This window comes from Pteropus medius, unplaced genomic scaffold (assembly GCF_902729225.1).
Source record: "Pteropus medius unplaced genomic scaffold, Ma_sr-lr_union100, whole genome shotgun sequence".
Classification (NCBI taxonomy): Eukaryota; Metazoa; Chordata; class Mammalia; order Chiroptera; family Pteropodidae; genus Pteropus; species Pteropus medius.
Window position 1 is genome coordinate 2,413,327 of NW_024340701.1, and position 11,428 is coordinate 2,424,754.

At 53.4% G+C, this 11,428-nt stretch overlaps 1 protein-coding gene across 2 annotated transcripts; it reads right to left on the reverse strand.

Annotated features, from left to right (window-relative positions):
* Positions 1-1,874: 1,874 nt before the first annotated feature.
* POMGNT1 (protein O-linked mannose N-acetylglucosaminyltransferase 1 (beta 1,2-)) lies at positions 1,875-10,899 on the reverse strand. 2 transcript variants are annotated; one of them, XM_039884932.1, is made up of 23 exons: positions 10,750-10,899; positions 10,091-10,260; positions 9,365-9,479; positions 9,110-9,228; positions 8,347-8,412; positions 8,143-8,256; positions 7,374-7,491; positions 7,082-7,180; positions 6,794-6,921; positions 6,373-6,443; positions 6,069-6,144; positions 5,791-5,874; positions 5,660-5,701; positions 5,413-5,471; positions 5,024-5,096; positions 4,813-4,941; positions 4,603-4,728; positions 3,584-3,648; positions 3,353-3,397; positions 2,998-3,133; positions 2,631-2,740; positions 2,433-2,547; positions 1,875-2,169 (listed from the first exon to the last, which is right to left on the reverse strand). In XM_039884932.1, the coding sequence occupies exons 2-22, from the start codon at positions 10,208-10,210 to the stop codon at positions 2,460-2,462; spliced, it is 1,983 nt and encodes a 660-aa protein (XP_039740866.1). In that variant the 5' UTR covers positions 10,211-10,260; positions 10,750-10,899; the 3' UTR covers positions 1,875-2,169; positions 2,433-2,459. The 2 variants fall into 2 exon arrangements, with proteins under 2 accessions (XP_039740866.1, XP_039740858.1); XM_039884924.1 differs by having other exon boundaries at positions 1,875-2,547.
* Between the last annotated feature and the right edge of the window lie 529 nt (positions 10,900-11,428).

Here is an 11,428-nt window from a genome sequence, read left to right on the forward strand (position 1 = left end):
GACTTTGGCCTGAAATTACTCACTCCTGGTTGGAGGCACTGGACCAGAAAGCTATGAAAATAACAAGCTTGTGCCCGAGCGGGGGCAGGGAGACACTGCCAAGGCAGTGGGAGAGGATCACTCCGTAGGCTCTGGGAAGCCCCCTGGCAGCCTCCATTGGACCCTTCCCTCTCAAGCAAAGCCCTACAACTGTCCCCGCTTTGGGGATTTCAGAAAATTGATTTATTCTCGGACTTGGCCTGCCTGGTGCTCTACAGATTGATCTCTTATTTTGTCTTAACCACCTCCATGCTCCAGAAACTGGGCCTAGAAAGGCCAAGTGACTTGTTCCAGGCCCACAACCTTTCCATAATAAGCTAAGCCTGGTTTTGGGTCCAGGCCATTTGATTCCAGAGCCTGGTGGGGTCTTGGCTGACATGGTGACAGATTTCCCAGGCCAGAATGTCCCAGACAGAGAATACGGTTGCTGCTCAACTAGGAGTGATAGCACTAAGGAGGGAGCCCATGGCAAGAAAACTATGGTGTCTGCTACCAAGCAAAGCCCAGTGGGGCAAACTAGTCCTCCTTGCTTTCCTTTGACCCCCAAATCCCTCTTCCTAGGTTTTTCTAGGGCAGCCCAGAATTATCACCCCTTGCTGGGCCCAAAAAGGTACTGTGACCTGGCCAGAACCATATAGTGCCTGAAAGCTGGTCTGTGAGGCCCAAGATTAGGAGCTGCTGGGGGTCAGGCAGGGAGAGCAATGAGCCCCTCTCCCTGCTACACCACTTTACTGTGCCTGGCACACACAACCCCTCCCCTAGGTGCCAAATGGAGGCTGCAGATTTGTTTGCAAAGGGCGGGCCTCTGCCTCATCATGGGCTAATTGTTTCTAATCATGGCTGTTGTGGGACCCGCCTCAAGCACTATCTCTAGCTCCAGGAAACACTGAAGGCGGCAAGGTGCTGAGAAACGTCCAAGCCATACACCACCCGTACCATCTCGGAGCCGAGATCCAGGAACAGGAGGGGTTATAGGGGTGGGAGGCAAGAGCAGAGAGCTGGTGAAAGGTTGGGAGTTCCAGTCAGTTCCTGCCTCCCTGGGCAAGGCTCTATAGCAGCTCACCAGGCAGACCCCTTCTCAAGAGGTGTCCTAAGTCCCTCACAGACCCCTTAAACATCATACCTCCTCTACCTTGGGCTATCTCATCCATTCCCTCTGGACACTCCCATACATTTTCTGGTGCCTCTATGACTACCTAACTTAGATCTCTCTAATCTCTTTGGATCATTGGCTGGGTAACAATCTAATGAAAACATGGCTTTTCTCCAGAAAAACTGCCCAGCTATGGAATCTGTATACAGTGCCCTAAGGGTCACAGAAATCTTTGTTCCTATGTCTCTGTCTGTAGCCTAGTCCTAGCCTCCTGAGTGATGACCATCCAGTTCCCTCTTACCCAGTTCCTTCCCACCCCAACCCCACTATGCTCACCTGCTCTCTCATCACCTCCCCAACCCCAAGTATCCCCTTTCACTCTCTCTTGCTTCATCTCTGGGGACAGGTGCCTGGCCAACAAGCTAGGCAGGGAACAGCCCAGTGCAGTGGTTAAACAGTAGGGAAGGAACGTGGGGTGGCTACTCCAAGCTCAGCCTCAACTAATGTGGAGCTGTGGTTAGGCTCAGCTGCCCTAGGGTGGAGCCTAGGGAAAAACCTTACGAATGTAAGACTTGGGCATCCCCTGGTGGCCAAATGGCCCCAAATGGAGGGTAAACCCTGTGGAAGACAGTAAGGAAAACTCATCATTCACTACCACCATCCTCTCTCCCGCCCCTCTCCCCCTCTCTCTCTCTCTCTCACACAGACACCCACATACACACACAATCACAAGACATCCCCAGAGGTTTTCTCCTTTTTTAATCAATGACCACCTTATCCAGCTTTGGAAACCTGGACAAAGAGGAGGCTGAGAAGAGGCCTGGTTCAGTGTCTGAAGGTCTCTGAGTGAGTCTGCATCAGCAGGTGGGCCCCAGCTGGGCCTGTCCAGGGGTTGGGCACAGCAGTTTCCTGAGTAAGAGCCAGCCCCGTCCTCAAGGCAGCACCCCAGTCCATAAAGGAATCAAGGCCCTTCAGGCTTCAGCCTGTTTTCAAGGCCCTCAGGACAGTCAATAAATAGATTAGATTCTGAGCCAGGCCTGGGAGGAAGGAGTACACAAAAGGCAGGATCAGCTGCCCAAGGATCTCAATGATTCCCAGGTACTATCCTACCCTTCCCCAACAAGGAAGTAAATAAATAGACCTCCAACTCAGAAACAGGGGCATTGGAGCAGGGGAACCCTCCTCTTGGAGTTAGTAATTAAGTCTCATGTTAAAAACAAACCAGCCCCAACCCCTGCCAGTATCTACAGAATCCTACAGGATGGGGTGAAGAGCTAGCCTGCCTGAGGGTACACAGTACCCAGCCTTGCAGGTCCTGGTGGAGGTCTCATGTCTGTTCTGCAGCTCCTGGAGCTCCCTCCTCCTTTGGGGGTGGCTCCAAGAAAATTGGTGTGATCGATGGTGGCTTCTTCACCCTGAGAAGATAATAGGGGAGAGGTCATTAGCTATCCCCTAATCCCACTAGTCTTCCATTTCCAAGGGCAGAAAAGTCACTCACGAGTAGGGGGAGGCTGGGACCCCCACCACCAGGAAGTGGTTCTTCTTCCGAAACAATCTCCACAGGCCCCGATGGTTGCCACGCACGTCTAGGTCCCAGATATGGAGGCACTGGTGGGGAAGGGGTATGGGTCAGAGAGCTGTGGGAAGGGGCTACTGAAGACACTCAGCCAAGCCCTTATCCCCTCCTCAGCAGCCTCCTCAATTTGCAAGAGGTAACATCATCTAGAATATGGATTTGGACAAGGGGTTGAAAGAGGGGTTCTGGGAGTATAAACAATAGGTACTGAGATAAAAGATTCTAGAACAAAGCTTCCCTGTATCTTTGAGGAAGGGTTATTCCTGGGGTAGGTATGGTATCGGTGCACCTTGGCAAGCTGGGTCCAGGTGGTGAAGTCGTCATCTTTCTCCATTCGAATAAAGGTCACGTAGGTGTGGCCCTCTGTGTCTGGCAGGAAAGAGTCTTCACAAGGGTTCTTGCTGTGGTCCAGAACCTCAGCTTCACTGCAGCAGGGAGTGGGGGAGAGGCCAAGATGGTCCACCTCATAGGTATACCACATAAGGCCCCATGCTTAGTTGTTGCCATCTTGAAATTCTTATCATTTTTGAACAAGGGGCCCTGATTTTCATTTGTAGTGGGCCCCACAAATTATGAAGTCAAGACCCCCAGTATTTGACTACTTCTCACTCCCTGCCACATATCCCTATTGCCCTAGGCCATACCTGAGCAGCCTGTGAACTTCCACTTCGTAAGCTTCCTTCTTCAGACTGAAGGAGAGGGAGAACTGGGTCAGGGGAGAAGGTAGCCCCTCAGGTCCCAGGGGCAGGGCAAGGGGTCACATGGAAACTGGTAGACAGCAGGGCCAGAGTAAACACACAGTTGGAAGGGATTGTCGAATACTGGTCATCGAGCCTCCTAGATATCCTCCCCTTTGCCCTGTCCCCAGCCCCTACCTGTCCACATTCCTGAGCTGGACACCTGGAACCGTGTTGAACTTGTGCTTCTTGAAGTAGGCCTCCTGGAGTGGATGTGAGGATGAAAATCAAGGACTTACACTGTCTGGCCCACACCTGCCCACTAACCCACCATGTATAAATGAAGTCCTAGACCTATAAAGGTCATTCTAATTTTTTTCTGTCTTCCCCATCCTCTTTGCAATATCCTTGGCAGGCTCTTAATAGCTTTAATTTGCACTCAAGCATTGCCAGAGAGCTCATGTCCACACTGATCCCTGAGCAAGCCCCTGTCCTCAGTGGTTCTCCCTGGGCCTGCTGTCCTAGAGCCACAGAAGCCAGGAACAGGCCCTGCTAGGGATGTGGGGCAAAGGGACAGGCTGGACTGGGAGAGGAAGCTACTGTGGCTAGGTACTAGAGTGACCTGAGGTAAATGCCTATCCCTCTCAGGCAGATGAGTGTGGGTCTTGTATCAGCCAGCCTCTGAAGGCCTTTCTGGCTTCTAGGAGGTTCCAAGCTAGAAGCTGTCTGTTCCTTCCTGTGGAGCTGTCTCTGTAACTGCGGAGTAGCCCTTTGGACACAGCCATGTAGCGGGTACAGATCTAGGGACCTCCCTGTTCACTTCAGGCCGAGGCTTAGGCTTCAGCACTTGCAAGGACAGGAGAGGAAAGAGCTGGCAGGGCTGGATAAGTGCTTAGTGGCAGAAATACCCTACCACACCCACAGTCTAGTGCTAAGAATAGTAAAAATAAAAATAATACCAGCTAACCCTTATATAACACTTACAATTCAAAGCATTTTACATATATTAACTCATTTAAAGCTCATAACCTCACGCTCTATGAGGAATAGTATTTTAATTCTCATTTTACAAATAAAGAAACTAAGGTAAAAGATAAGTAATTTTCCCAAAGTTACATGGCTAGGACGTGGCAGAGCTAGGGTTGCTCCAGAGTTGATGTTCTTGCCCTGTCTACAATACTGTGCCCCGCTCCCCGACATCCCTGCCTCCCACTCACGTGGAAGTAGCCGTTCATGTTGAGGCCCACGATGCCAAAGTGGTAGGATCGGGAAACATCAGGGATGACGCACTCTCTGCCTCGGCGCTGTTCAGGCATCCGCATCCACATGTCCCAGTCCCAGAGCTGGAGGGGCACAAGATTACGAAGGTTAAGAGATTCTGAGTCAGTGGGGGAACCCAATCCCCTCACCCTAGTCTGCCAGGGCACCTTTTCTGGTGTGGGCCACTTGGGCTCAAGCTCCTCCTTGTACAAGGACCTCCTGAGCACCCAGCCCAGCCCAGGCATGGTCTCCACGCGGTACAGCAGTGCTGGGTCCTCAGCTGTGTGTTCGTACCCCTAGGGATAGGGAACCATGGTGGGAGGTATTAGCTCAGGGCCTCTACACACTCCCCAACTGACCCCTGGCCATTCAGCCTACCTGGTCATTCCAAGCAGAGATACAGTACAGGCTGTCGTCCTCCTCCAGCAGGTGAATAGATTGGCTCAGGAAACTGAGAGAGGCAGGGTCCAGGGGGTCAGGGAGGGGCAAGGACAAACCCGGTCTCACAGCAATGAGGGAAGAGCTAAAGACGGGACTCAGAAGTCATGCCTCCCCCAAATCCCCACTGTCTCCATTCAACCCTTCTACTCTCTTCTCAAGCCCAACACCTGCCATCCTACCTTTGCTCAGGCTTTTCCCCCACTTCTGAGGTTGCTTCCTCCAGAAAGCTCTCCAAGACATTTCACTGCCTTTTTCTCTGGAGACCCAGTCAAGCAAAGAGGCCCCAGGCAGCTCATAGTTGCTGCATGTAGGGGCACTCCCCTCACCTAAAAAAATCCACAGCAATGTCCAGGTCCTCTTCCAGAACTACAGCAAACTTGGCTTCCTGCAGGGGGAGGAATACAACATGATCCCAAGGGGGCCTTTCTCACCTAATGTTTCCTCCAACCAATCCCACTTCTCAGATCGGGAGGATGAGGCCCAGAGAGCAGAAGAGCTTGCTATATATGACGACCAAATTTTATGCCCATGTTTTCCCTCCCAAAGCCCAAGAGTTTTGTCCTTACTACTCACCGGAAACAGATTGAAAGTGGCAGTGAGGCTGGCCTTGTAATGCTGAGTGGGGAATAGAAATAGGGCACATGAGCTTTGGGGTGGATAGTGGGGCCAGGTGTCTGCCCCTTCCATCCCTGCCTAGGCAGTACCTGAGACACGCGGGCATTCTTGATGCTGATGGGAGTGTGCTGGATGCCCCTCAGACCAAACAGTGCCACCACATCCATCGGCTCCTGAAGGGCATGACCACTGGTCATCCTGTGAGCCGCCTTCTCCCTGCCCACCTCTGCAGGCTCTGACATGCCAAGCCCTCCACATTTCACAGCCCTTGCCTGGCTGTCTCCCTTGCCAGTCCTCAGTGATTATTGCTACTTGGTACCCGAAACCCTGTGTTCTGCTCAGCTCAAAGCCCCCAAGCCCCACTCACCTCATAGTAGCCATCGATGAAAACTGTTATCATCTGGGGAGACACTCCCTGGGCTGAGAGCAGAGAGCGCAGCATCCTGGGAAGCCCAGGGATGGGTTAGGCCTCTTTGTCCCAACTTAGGGCTCCCCTGTGCTTATAGATAGGCCTACATTCCCCATGTTCACCCACATATGTGAACGGGTCTAGTCTGCTGCCTTTCTGCCCACCTCAAGAGTTCCTCCTGCAGGTAGACGAGTCTGGGTTTCCCACCCGCTGAGCACCCTCCTGTTCAGTGCTGCTGGATTCAGCCCACTCCCAGGCTCACCTGTACAGGTAATTGGGCCGGTTCCCTGCAATGACAGCCACAGGCACATTGAGGATCTTGTTGTCTGGGAGCTGAAGGAGAGATAGCTTTTAGGTCTTGCCTCACTCCCTCTTTAAACTGGGATCCCTACCTACAGAAGAATTCTTGGGGGAAGAAGGAGACTTCAGGGGAAAGGCAGAGGGTTTTCCCTGTCCTGGGTCCTCCACACACTCAGTCCAACTCTGACTCCTGGCCTTTGCTCACATGGCCTGCCCCTTCCCCCACCCACCAGTATGTCCCCTGTCTTTCAGAGCTTAGTGTAAATCCTCAGCTCCTGATTCCCTCTCAGGCTGAGGTGGGGAAAACCCAACCTGGATCTTTCCTAGGGCCCCTTGCCAAGCTGGGAAGAAGTCCAAGCTTCACTGCCTAAGGCCCTACTCACTGGGTCAGGGCTGAACTCGATGGGTGTGGGGTCCTTGCAGCTGCACACACTCCCATAGCCCTCAACTTTGCTGCAGAAGCGCCGGCGGCGACGATTCAGCTCTGTGTCTGCCCAGTGGCACTCTGCCTCTGAGAAAGGGATAGGGTCAACAGGATAGGGGCATGAAGCCAGTGTGGTCTAAAGAACACTAGGCACCCCTAGTCAAGAGAATAAAGGCCCATAAAGAGGACCCAAATGCCCACCCCTAGCCCAGGCACTGCCCTAGAGCCCAGCCCCCATTAATCCCACCTTCAGCTGAGCTCAGTGGAACATCTGTCTTCAGTAGGACTGGGTCCCCCCAGGAGGAGAGGGCAGGTGACTTAGAATGCTTCTCCCCGAGGACAGGACCTGGCAGGGGGCAGGAGTGAAGAGTGATGGGGGCCCAGGCTCCAGTTTGGGATATTCTTCCCATCTCCCTGACCACCTTCACCCAACCCACCACCACTGGCTCCTATCTGCCTCCCACCCCACCTCCTCTCCTGGGGTTCTGCTCCTCTCAGGCCTTTAATACTATAGAGTGGATGGCCTATGACGCCAGCACCTCCTTTTCGTCCCACGAAGGCCCAGGTGTCCCTCCAGCCCAGAGCGGGGCCAGCCTGGCTGCCTAAGCTCCTCAGCAGAGCCTTGGCTGTGTCCTTGAGGTGGAAGGAGCCCTCATCCTGGGAGACCAAAGAAAGTGGTCAGCTTGACCAGCACAGTTCCAAAAGACCTGGCCTCAATGGAGCACTATGGGTCATGTACCATGTAAAAACTGTTACTTAAATTAGTGCATTAAATTACCACAACCACCCTCTGTGGTCACTATCATTTCACGGATAAGAGAACTGAAGGCTTAGAGATTCTGAGAATCATCCTAGGTCACCAGGCTAATAAATCCTTACCATAATCCCACACAATCTGTGTCTCTGTACCCTGCTACCTCTGCCCTCTTCCCACCATTCTTCTCTTCCCCTCCCTTATTCTGCTCCCTTTCTAAAAATACATCTTCATCACTCTGTTTCCCTGACATTGTCATTTTCTGACATTAAGCATTTATTTGGCTGCTTTTTATTGATCTTGCCCAGCTAGAGTAAACTCCTTAAGGGAAGGGACTCTGTCTTGCTTCCCATCATAGCCCCTGTACCCAGAGCAGTGTCTGGCACACAACAGGTGCTTAGTAACTATTTGTTTGATTGATAAAAATGACAAGGCTAATATTGGAACTTGTGTCACCTTCCTCCAGAGGCTCTTCCCACAGTGCTATAATAGGAACATAGAACCCAGGGACATAAGCAGGGATGGAGCTGGGGATACAGGGCAGAGTCACTTACCTTGACGGTGCAGATAAGCACTCGGCCAGGTGCCACCATGTTGAGGAACAGCACCATGGCCTCATCCTCATGAGGTGAGTACGTGTCAAACACACGCTTTGCCATCACATGGCCCTGGCAGGGGACACACCACTCATGAGTTAGTGTCACCAGGAAGGAGGGCTCAGCTTCAACCCTCTAGGTTCCCTACAGCTAGAACCTCACCGTGGCCTGGTTGAGGACAATGACATGGATGCCCCGGCCCTGCTCCCGGGCCTCATCCTCCAGCACCTAAAGGGTGGAGAGAAAAAGTCCAACTCTTCACTCTCTCATCCAAGACCTTTCTTACTGGCACTTAGAAAAACAAACAAACAAACAAACCAAAAAACGGCTGCATGAAATGAAACCTCCCCTTCTGCCTATATATACCTCTGTTCACAACAGTTGTCTTCTGACCCAGCTTGAAGGCCACCTCTTCCAGGAAGCATCCATAAGACTGCCATCAAAGAGATCACATCTTCCTACAACCCTCCCCTCAACAGCTTTTATGGCTCTTAGAACCCTTGGCCGTCTCTGCCTCATGCTGGAGATATCACAATCTATCAGACCGAGACCCTCAAAGTAGAGCCAGGTCTGACTACGTCCAGGTCCCCAGGGGCCAGTATGAGGCTAAGGCTAAAGAAGGGACCAGGATTAGTTATAAGATAAATAAATAAATTAATTAATTAATTAATTAACTAACTGCCTTCTAATACTAATGATCACTTCGATAAAATCCCACTACATATAATACATTCCAAATACTTTTCATTTAATCCTGTCAAGTAGAAATTATTAGTCCCAGGTTACAGATGAACTGAGGCCTCTAAAGTCACACAGGTAGAAACTGGCAGAGGAGCAGTTCCCATTCAGGCAGTGGACCCCAGAGCCAGTGGACCAGATCCTGAATAGAATGGAGTAACTGTACACCAGACACCAGCCCACTCACCGTAGTACCATCCACTGCCACATATACTTTGCTGCGACTTGAGTATACCTCCACATCTAGGACCCTTCGGGGACCACTGCCTCGGCGCTTTGGGGGCTCCAATCGGCCCAGGGCCTCATCTGTGGGGATGTGACAGGTCATGCAGATAGTCTCTTCAGCAGTCTCATCCCTTGGGATCTGCCTGTTATTTCGGCTGTGAGATCCCAGGGAATCCCCCTCACACACACACCAATCCCATCCTCAGCCTGGCCTCACCATAGTCTTGCTCCGGCTCCGGGTCTTCATTTGCCTCACTGATTGCTCGTCGCGTGTCCAGGATCAATTTTATGTTGACAATGACAGTCACCAGTAGGAAAAGCACAGCCCCTGTCTGAGGGGAGGTGTGGAGTTGGCTAAATATCATTGAGGGTCTTCCTGAAAGGAGGGCCCTGGCTGCATTGATGATACAGGGAGAACCTGAGGCCTGTCTCTACTCCTTCCATCAGTGCCCAGCTCTACTCCCCCAACCAGGATCCAGTTTTCACAACCACCTCCACCAGGACACCCCCCGCCCGACCTTTTCCCCTTTATCAGAACCCTCCCTACCCAGAGTTCCTGTATTCTTCCATTTGAGCCCCTGAATTCCTTGGTCCCCTCCACAATTAGTTCTGAGAGATAGAGCCAGTCACAGAGAACCAAGCTGGGGATCAGAAGACCCGAGTCCTAGCCTTGACTGCTTGACAGGTGTGGGCTCCTGGGCAAAGCCTTCCTGATCAGACTTCAGGTTTCCGTTAGAAGCCTAGGAGGCTGTACTTGGGTTCTGATTCCAGAACTCTAGGCCTACACCACTACCTGGCAGGGACATGAACAAAGAGGCTCCCCCTCTAGGAACCTGCTGCCCCTTTCCAGGGCGGGAGCAGCCAAGGTGGTTCCCAGTGCCCATAGTCTAGGCTGGGGAAAAGCTGGAAAGGAGCTCCTGGGAGATTTGGGACATCTCTATACCTGACAGAATCTCCGCAGGGCCCTCTGGTTGGTCAGTTTATACTTCCAGGTAAGATACCAGCTCCGCTTCTTCCGAGCCCCAAAGGGCTTGATGAGAGGGCTGGGCTTCCAGTCGTCCATGCTGGATTGGGGAGTCACCACTGTCCTGGCCAACCCATGCCTTCAGGATACTGAGGGGACCAGAGGGTCACATGGTTTAAGGTGTGCCTCCCAAAGTCTGATGCCTTCTGGGGAGATGAGGGAGGACCTCCTAGTAACTCTTCCCTGTAGATATCCACGTTGTTGTGTGGCCTGGAGAAAGTGGCTCAACTTCTCTGGGAAGGAAACCTTCAGCGAGGTCAGATCACCTGGAAACTCCCCTTGGGGCTGGGGGAACTGACAGGGCTGCCAAGGGGCCAGGGCGTTAGGGGCGCAAATAATCGGTGTTCAAGGCTCATCAGCCTCCAAACGGACAAAGGCCCAACCTTCCCAGTCTTGAGGAGGGCTAAGGGCAGCGGCACCCCACATTCTCCACCCCGGCTCTCTACCCGCTCCCGCCCTCGCCCCCTCCTATCTGGCCCAGCTCTTCTACTCCCAAGGCTCGGGGCCGCCAGAGAGAGTGCTGGGGAGACCTGACCCGGCCGCGCCAACCCTCCCGGACCCCCGCCCAGGGCACTCACGGCTCAGGGGCCCCTGGCCCCACTCGGGCCCCTCTCGGGCCCGCAGTGCTCGGCCGGGAGCGCCGCGGCCTCCGCCTCCTCCATGCCGCTCGCGGCCCCGCCCCGGCCGGCCCGGCCCGCCTTCCCGCTTCCGCCGCCGCCGCCGCCGCCGCCGCCGCCGCCGCTGCTGCTGCCGCGGGGTGAGAGGGCAGCGGGCGGCGCTTAGGGCAGCGGCGGGGGCGAGTGGGGGGTGCAGCCCGTGATACCGCGAGTCCTCAGCTCCTTCGCAGCTTCGCGGCGGGCGGGAGGGGCGGGTGCTGCTACCCCGCCTCCAGTACCGCCGCGTGGCAGACGCGATTGGAATCGGAGTCCTAGAGCCTTGAACTAGAACACGGCACCCCAGGGTCAGAGGGGCTACCGGCCTCGGACACAGATACCGGATCCCCTTGTTTGGGCAAGGCTGCACGCAGGTCTAGGGCATGCGCGGCCTCTGGAGGCTGAGGGGAATTAAAAACCTGGTTCTGCCATTCTTGGGCAAGTCACTTCTCGTCTCAATCTGAGTTCCCTTCTCTGTGAAATGGGAGTACCCTTACATGATGCTTACTCTATGCCAGTCACTGTTCTAAGCACTTTACTGTATTAACTCATTTAATTCCACTCTACTCTACGAAGTAGGTATTATTACTATTTCAATCTTATA

Excerpts from the sequence above, each read along its gene's own strand:
- POMGNT1 (XM_039884932.1), bottom strand. The coding sequence starts at position 10,210 with ATGGACGACTGGAAGCCCAGCCCTCTCATCAAGCCCTTTGGGGCTCGG. Across the intron at positions 7,492-8,142 it reads TGCTTATCTGCACCGTCAAG|GATGAGGGCTCCTTCCACCT; the intron begins GTAAGTGACTCT and ends TTGGTCTCCCAG. Across the intron at positions 6,444-6,793 it reads TCGAGTTCAGCCCTGACCCA|CTCCCAGACAACAAGATCCT; the intron begins GTGAGTAGGGCC and ends TCTCTCCTTCAG.